The 8,564-nt window shown below is 57.4% G+C and overlaps 1 protein-coding gene across 12 annotated transcripts in view; it reads right to left on the reverse strand.

The window, feature by feature from the left end:
* Nucleotides 1-7,255, reverse strand: part of DNM1 (dynamin 1) — a 52,879-nt gene extending 45,624 nt beyond the window's left edge. For all 12 annotated transcript variants that reach the window (XM_025358759.1, XM_025358763.1, XM_025358758.1 and 9 more), the window contains exon 1: nucleotides 6,985-7,255. In XM_025358759.1, coding sequence (XP_025214544.1) covers nucleotides 6,985-7,145 — 161 coding nt within the window. In that variant the 5' untranslated portion in view covers nucleotides 7,146-7,255. The remainder of the gene's footprint in view (nucleotides 1-6,984) is intronic.
* Between the last annotated feature and the right edge of the window lie 1,309 nt (nucleotides 7,256-8,564).

Here is an 8,564-nt window from a genome sequence, read left to right on the forward strand (position 1 = left end):
GCTGTGTGACATTAGGCAGATTCCCTACCCTCTCTGTGTCATTTTTGCCATCTAAAAACCTGGCGGCTCACACCTGTAATCCCAGCACTTTGGAAGGCCAAGGCGGGCAGATCACCTGAGGTCAGGAGTTCAAGACCAGCCTGGCCAATATGGTGAAACCCCATCTCTACTAAAAACACAAAATTAGCTGGGCATGGTGGTGGATGCCCATTAGTCCCAGCTATTTGGGAGGCTGAGGCAGGAGAATCGCTTGAACTCAGGAGGCGGAGGTTACAGTGAGCTGAGATTGTGCCACCGCACTCCAACCTGGGTGACCGAGCAAGACCCTGTTTCTAATAATAATAATAATGCTAAATAAACACAAATAAAATAAAAACCTGGTTGGAAGGCCGAAGTGGGAGGATCACTTGAGTCCAGGAGTTTGAGGCCACCCTGGGCAATATAGTGAGACCCCATCTCTACAAAAAATAAAATAAAATACTTAGCCGGGTGTGGTGGCGCATGCCTGTCATCCCAGCTTCTTGGAAGGCTGAGGTGGGAGGATGGCTTGAGCTCAGGAGGCGGAGGTTGCAGTGAGCCAAGATCACCCGGCTGTACTCCAGCCTGGGTGACAGAGTGAGATCCTTTCTCAAACAAAACAAAACAAAACAAAACAAAACAAAAACTTTGAATGATAGAAGACATCAGTACTGTCCTTAGGGGTCCCTCTCTGGACCTCCCCTGGCCTCACCCTCCCCGTGGGGCAAAGAGTTCCCCAGAACCCAGGGGAGGTGCCCAGCTGGAGCCTGTGCTCCCCTCGTAGGCTACGCTCAGGTGCCCCAGGATTCCTTCTCAAGCAGTTCCAAGCCCACCACCCAGGCCCATGTGGGGACCAGCTCAGGCCCAAGGTGGGTCCTTTCTGGAGCTGGGATATGAGGGCTGGGGTGTTCACAAGTGAACCCTGGAGGGATAAAGAGGGAAATGATGGGGCAGCCCGGGGAGAGGGGACACCTGTGTCCTCACGCCTCCACATCCACCACGGAACTCCAAGGAGTCTGAAATTCTGAATTCAAACCCAGCTGGCCAGGTTGTGATGAAGGTGCATTTGTTATGGTGGGAGGGCAGAATGCATTGCATTTAGCAATTCCTCAGCTTGATTTATAACTGGAATACATAGACATATGGTACGTGGGCGTCCGTTTCTCCATGCCTGACAGTACTGTGTCCATGACCCGCTTCCTCCACTCCTGCCCTGCCCACTCTCTCCACTCTCCTACCTGCACCCCCTTCCCTGAGTCCGACCCTCTGACCCAGCCAGGGCCTGGGAAACTCGATTCTCCTGGTGCCGGGATCAGATACTGTCTGCCAGGGTCACCTTTCACTCCGGCTCCTCTGGGCCACGGTGGGGCGTGGGTTTGGAGAGGATGTCCTCTGGCTGCGGATGGGTGCATTTCCATGCATCCAACCTCGGGGGTGTGCTCCACATGTGGCCCACAGGCAGTGTGTGCTTAGCATGTGGCAGGTGCGTGCTCTGAGCATGCAGAGGCCGGAGCAGAGTGTGGCAGCTCTCCACGTCGGTTGGGGACTGTCAAAGGGCCCCTAACAGGCCCCTCAAGCCCTGCCTCCCCAACCCTCGTAGACTCACCTCTGGCCTCTGCTCCTCACTCAGCCACACTGCCCTTCATCCTTCATCCGGGTTCTTTTCCCCCTAGGCCTTTGCTCAGGACAGTCCCTGCACCTGCACCAGTCCACGCCTTGGCTTCACCACGTCCTAGTCTTGCTCAGGTCCAGTCTTAAATGCTACCTCCTCAGGAGGCCTTCTGATGGCTCAGAAAGCTCCCTTCCCCTCAATGTCAGGTTCCTTGCAACACAGGAGCAGCCTCCTTCAAAACACACAACAAACGTGCTCTTTGTGGATTTCATGTGTGTCTGCCCCGATCAGCGACAAGCCTCCCAAGCAGGATGGGTCCGGCTGATTCACAGCTGTATCCTCAGGGACTGGCACACGGCAAGTGCCAAGGAAATGTCAGTTCCCTCTGCCCCCTCCAGGTCATCCACACTCTGCCTAGGATGTCTCATTTATCCCCTAATAGTCTTTGGCCTCCATCTCCAAATCTAAGAAATGAGACCGCTATGATGCATCCCAGTGTGTTCAGAGGAAGAGACAGAGCTTAATCATGGGGAGTGGGCTGTCTGCCCGGGAAAGGCTACGTTTGACAAAGAAAGGGGCTCTCAGAGGCCAGAGACCAGCACCACGTCCATGCTGGGATAGAATGCAGAGGAAGGAGCTGAGTGCCATGGCTCTCGCCTGTAATTCCAGCACTTTGGGAGGCTGAGGTGTGTGGATCGCTGGAGGTCAGGAGTTGAGACCAGCCTGGACAACATGATGAAACTTCATCTCTATTAAAATACAAAAATTAGCTGGGTGTGGTGGTGCACGCCTGTAATCCCAGCTACTCAGGAGGCTAGGGCAGGAGAATCACTTGAACTTGGGAGGTGGAGGTTGCAGTGAGCTGAGATCGCACCATTGCATTCCAAGTCTGGGTGACAGAGCGAGACTCTGTCTCAAAAAAAAAAAAAGGAAAAAAAAAAAGAATGTGGAGGAAGGGACAAGGGCATTGGGGCAGACAGGAAGCCTGGGGGTGAGGGGGGGGTAGGCAGAGCCATGGGGAAACCTAAAACCCTTCCCCCCGGGCTGCTCCTTGGGCTCTGGGCAGAGGGTCGCTCATCAGGACCCCTACCCTACCCTGGATGGAGAAGATCCCCAACCCGTGCCCCCATCCTGGTGCACCTCCCAGCCCGCACCATACCAGGGGGCTTGCCTGCCTATGCCCAGGCAGGGATAGAAGCAGCGCGTCCTCCATGCGAGGCCCTGCCCCGAGTGCTTCCTGGGGATTGTCTCAACACTCACCATAATCTCACAAGGGCTGTGCTATTATTATCCCCATTTTACAGATGAGGAAATAGCAACTGGGCAGGGTTTGGGGAACATGGCCAGGGATTCTCTGCTTGTAAGTGGCAGAATTGAGCTTCAAACTCAGCAGGTCTGACTTCACAGCATGCTCTCGGCTCCTCTGCCACATTCCCACCGGACTTGGCCTGTCCCAGGACAACCCACTCTTGGTCCTACGGGAGCATTGGGGTGGGGGGTGTAGCGGGGCGGGGGTGATAAAGAGGAGCTGGAGGGACAGCAAGGAGGCCCCTTTGGCCTAGGGCACCAGGCATCTGTTCATGAAAGGCTGGCGTGTGCTGGGTCCACAAACACTCCCCCGTCTACACTTACCCCCAGCATGAGCTCATCTACCCTCGGGTTTAAATCCCATCTCTACACCAACGACTTCCAAATTTTTATTTCCAGCCCGCCTTCCCCCTGAGCTCCCGACTTGCATCACCAAACTGCCAGTTGACATCTTCCACTCAGAAGTCTAACAGGCATCTCAGGCTCAATATGTTCAGAACCAAACCCTGGTCTTCCCCCGTCCCCCCAGTCTGCTCCTCCTTACTCTTCCCGACTCTGTTAATGGCACCAACACCCACCCAGGAGCTCAGGTCAAAATCCCAGACATCATCATTGATTCCTCCTTCCTCACCCTCCACATTCATCCTCCAGCAGGACTTCCTCCAAAATATATCCTGAAACCCACCCACCATTCTCCTTCTCATTGCAGCTAAAGCCCTCGTTCAGGACCTCCACTGCCCTCTGCCCACTGCAGCAGCCTCCCCACCAGTCTCCTGCCTTTTCCCTCACCCCCTCCCCAAGCCACACCCTTGCTAGAATCAGCTCAAGTCACTCCACTACTAAAAAGCTTCCCACAAGAGAGAAAATAAACCCAAACTCCTCACTCCTCGTGGCCTAAGGGCTTTGTAGATCTAGCCCCTGCCTGTCTCTCAGGTCCTGTCTCCCCCTTGCTAGCCAAACACCAGCTACAGGGGGTCCTTTCTGTTCCTCAAAGGCACCAAATTCTTTGCTACCCCAGGGCCTTTGCACCTTTCCCTCGGCCCGGAACTCTCCCACCCCGGCAAGTTACACAGCTTCTCATCCCTCGGTTCTCATCTCAGATGCCACCTCCTCCCGGAGACTTCTGACCTCCCTTGGGAGAGCAGCCCCGCTCCCCTCCCTGATGTTGACCACATTTTCCAGTTGTCTTCTGAGTTTCTCCCTCTGCAATGCAGAGCCTTGGTCTTTTCCACCATAGTGCCGAGACATCGTGCACCCTCCACAAATGTTTACTAAATGACTGAATGAATTAGCCTCAGTTTTCCCTTCTGTAAAAGGGAAGGGTGTGAAGAAACAGTATAGACCCAGACAAGTTCTAGCAGCATCCCGGGCAGCTGCAATGCTACCTCCATTGCAGAGCTGACAGCAAGATCCTCCTGAGCGCCCAGAAGCCTGGGTGGACCTGGGGCAGCCCTGATGCATTTTCCTTTGAAGCATTTTCCGTGGGGGATTGGCTCCTGGGAAGCCCCAGGAGACAGAATGGCTGTTACTATGCTCACCAGGCTGGGGACTGAGCCCTGCTGGAGAGGTCAGGAGCCCTTGAAGGAGTTGGCAGACTGAGATGGTGGAACCCACTGAGCCTCAGTTTCCCTGGCCTTCTCACTAACTTTCAGGGGATCATGAATGCTTTCCTGCCTACTCCTTCACATCAACCTAGGCCCCCTCCCCTGCCCTGAGCCTGCATCTGGACACCCTGCACATCCTCCTGCGGGGACCATGGCCAAGGGCATTGGGGTGCAGAGGGCAGCCAGAAGGCCCAGGCCTCCTGGGGTACAGTCCACACCCTGCTCCGCCACACAGCCAGCAAGTACTTGCTGAAATCTGCCGTGGTCAGGGCTGGCCCCTGCATCATGGGCTCCAGGAGGGCAGGGGCTGGGCATGCAGGTCCCCAAGCCTAATTGGCTATCAACACCCTGTCCCGCATGTTTACAAAAGTACCTTTCCACCCATGAACTCAGTGGAGCCCACAGTTACCTTCTCAGGAAGGCAGGGCAGTGGCTGTCAGCGTTCCCATTCCACAGATGGGGAAATGGAGGCCCACCCACCCGCTCGTCCCTGTGTCTGGTGCAGGACCCGGCTCTCAGAGGATGTGCAGCATCGAGATTAGGAACTGGGCTTTGGAGTCTAACAGCTGCTGCCCTTCCTGAATGTGTGACCTTGGGCAAGGCATTTAACCTCCAGGGTCTCAATTTCCTCATCTGTAGGATGGGCATCATGGTACCTGCCTCTTGGGAGCTCCTGTGAGCCTATGACTGATTCAGCATAGGGGGTACATAGGATGGACTCAGTAGACGGGGGCTGAAATCACCAGTTGGTTCCCTCCCTACCCCAAGCCTGGAGCACGCAGCCTGGCGTGGGGCAGGAATTCAGCCAACATTCAAACGAGGAGAGGTAGGAATATGGTTTCTCCACTCTAAACTGTTGGCTGTCCCTGACTGCCGGCCCTTGGGGAAGGGGCTCATTGTGTATCTCTTGCCTGGGTCTCTGCAGCTCTGGGGGTCATGTGATCAGAAGGGGGGTTCTGCAGGAGCCATCGGAGAGACAGATGCCTCCCCCTCTGCTGACCAGATGGGCACGGCCGCCCCCACGGTGGCATTCCAACATCCCACACATACGTGGCTCCAGTCAGGCCCTCTCCCTCTCACCTCTAGGGCTGGCATGGGTTTCCCAGGACATTTGAGGGGCAGGAACAACCATCCAGTCCCACTGTCCATGTTAGAGATGGGGACACTAAGGCTCAGAGAGGGCAAGTGACTTGCCTGAGGTTTTGCAGCAGAACCTGGCTTGGACAGAATTGCTGTCCCTCTGCGGAGAAGGACCCCTGCCTCCCTCTCCCATGTGCCAGTCACTTTTTTGGCCCTGAAGGTCATTGGAAGAAAGCAAGGGTTTCTGAAGAAGATGGGGGGGAGATGAAAGAGGGGGTCAGTGTAAACTCTCTCACTTCATCTCCCAGTCTGCCCAGCCCCCCATCTCACCTCCAGTACCTGGAGAGCTCCTATCTTTCCTCTCTGTCCTCAGCACCAGAAAAACTGTTTCTTCCTCCCTCTGGGGGTTTGGGGAGAGCCTGGGGGTCACGACCCTGCCTGCCCCCGTAAACCCAGGACCCTTTGTCTTTGTGGTTGCTCCCCTCTCCGCCACCTAGGCCTCCCAGCGCCTTGTGGGATCAGAGGCGGGAGGGGGATTAGGTTCTGCAAATGGCTCCCCCCTCCCGCCATCCCTGTCTTAGTCATCTCTGCCCTCTGCCGCCTCTCCCTCCATCACGATCCCTCTGGCCAGGCCAAGGGGAGGGCGACACTGAGAGGCGCCCCCCACCCAGGGGCCGTGGCGAAGCAAGGGGCCGGCTGCTCAGAAAAGGATAAGAAGTGGTTTCTCCTCCCCTCTTCCCTTCCTCATCCTGCAGCCCGCGCCTCCCCCTCTCCGCCGCGCTGCGCACGGATGGCGGCGGGAGCCGCAGAGGTGTGTGTGTGCCGGGGGGAGGCCGTACCGGGTCCTCGATGCCCACGGGACTACGTCCTCTTCTAGGGACTGGGGTGGGGGTCTGACCCCTGCCACGGCCCAGGAATTCCCATGGGGGTAGGAGGATGTCCCCCATAGAGTCCGGTGGGGGGGCCGCTGCCCCCGGGTGCTGCCCGCTCCAAGGGACTCCCGGAGCCCAACGGAGGCGCTGAGTAATGCGGGCTCTCTCCATGCCCATGTTGGGGGCGGGGGGCAGCCCTTTGGCCGGGGCTTCTGGCAGAGGGTTGTCTGCCCTAAAGGATGGGACGGAGGAGGGGGCGTGATTCGGCAGCCGGAGGCTTGACGACGTTTGCAGACTAGCGGGCGGCGCTGCTGCCCGGAGGGGCTCTCGAGGTGGGGAGGGCCGCCTCGCTCCGGCTGGGGGTGGGGGGCGCGCCGGCCGCGGGTGCAGCGTCGGGGGCTGCGAGGTCGCCGCGCCGTCGGTGCCCCGGGCAGGGATTCCGGGGATCCTGGGGGTCGGGGGTCGGCGCCTGGGGGCGCGCCGCGCCTACCTGCCTACGAAATTCTCGAGCACCGAGCTCTTGCCGGCGCTCTGGCCGCCCACCACGGCGATCTGCGGCAGGTCGAGGTCCGCGTTCTGGCCGATGGCAGAGAAGGCGTCTTGCAGCCGGTTGACCAGCGGGATGAGATCTTCCATGCCGCGGTTGCCCATGGCTGCGGCGGGCCCCGCAGGCTGCGATCCGGCTGCAGCTCGCGCTCCCGGCTCCGACTCTGGCTCCGCCGCTGCAGCCTCGCGCCCCGACTGCCTGAGCCGCGCGGCCCCCGCCCCTCGGGGATCGGAGCGAGCACCGCTCCGGGAAGCCGCTAGGGGGAGCCCGCGACGCTGCGGGCCGGCCGCCGTGCGCAGGCCCCGCCCGGGGCACCATGGGTGTCGTAGTTTTAACCTTCTGCGGCTTTCGGGGTGCTTTAGCAGTGTCTAGGGTGCGCGGACGGATGCTGCGCAGAATATATTTGTCAATGGGTGGGATCTCTCTCCTAGTACCAGGCCTCTTGGATAGTGGTCATGGATGTTTCACTCTATCTTACCGATGAGGAAACTGAGGCCTGGAGAGTAGATGGGCTTCCTCTGAGGTCACAGCTTCCTGACCTGGAGTTCCCCTTCACCTCGCTGCCTTCGACCCCTAGATCCTGACTCTGATCTCCAACATGTCCCTTTCTGCCTTTGGTCCTCAGTTTCCTTGTTTCTAGAAGGAGAAAGTTGGAGCATGAATTCAACAAATGTTTACCAGGTACCTGCTAGAAGCCAGGCCCTGTCCTAGGCACGGAAGATTGAGCAACGAATAAGACAGCCAAGGCCTCTGCCCTCATAGATCTTGCATCAAGCTGGTGAGACCGACACTAAATGAATAAGCAGATACATGAAACAGTAAAAATGAAAATAGTTTATAGTAACAGGGATGGAGGAAATAAACAGTGTGAAAAAAGGTATCATTGTGGGTGTGGAAAGTTCACATTGACTTGGGAGGAGTCGGGGGACTTCTCTGCAGAAGTGACATTTAAGAAGAGACCAGAACGATGAGAAGGAGCCAGCAGCAAGCAGATCGGGGGAAGAGCATGCCAGGCTGAATGACCAGCAAGTGCAGAGGCCCTGACGCCTGAAAGGCCCTTCTTGGGAGAATTGGAAGCTCTTGCCCTAGAGTTGGAAGTCTTTGCTCCAGCCCATCAGGATGGTGGTAAAACAACATAAAACGGTGGGATTCGGCCGGGCGAGGTGGCTCACCCCTGTAATCCCAGCACTTTGGGAGGCCGAGGCGGGCGGATCACGAGGTCGGGAGATCACCTGGCTAACACGGCGAAACCCCATCTCTACTAAAAATACAAAAAATTAGCTGGGCGTGGTGGCGGGCGTCTGTGGTCCCAGCTACTCAGGAGGCTGAGGCAGGAGAATGGCATGAACCTGGGAGGCGGAGCTTGCAGTGAGCCGAGATCGCGCCACTGCACTCCAGCCTGGGCGACAGAGCGAGACTCCGTCTCACAAAAAAAAAAAAAAAAAAAAAAGCAGTGGGATTCAAATCCAAGGCTCCTACAATCCTGCCCTGCTTACCTTTTCACACGGAGAGACCATGGGGCC

This window comes from Theropithecus gelada, chromosome 15, assembly GCF_003255815.1.
Source record: "Theropithecus gelada isolate Dixy chromosome 15, Tgel_1.0, whole genome shotgun sequence".
Lineage (NCBI taxonomy): Eukaryota > Metazoa > Chordata > Mammalia > Primates > Cercopithecidae > Theropithecus > Theropithecus gelada.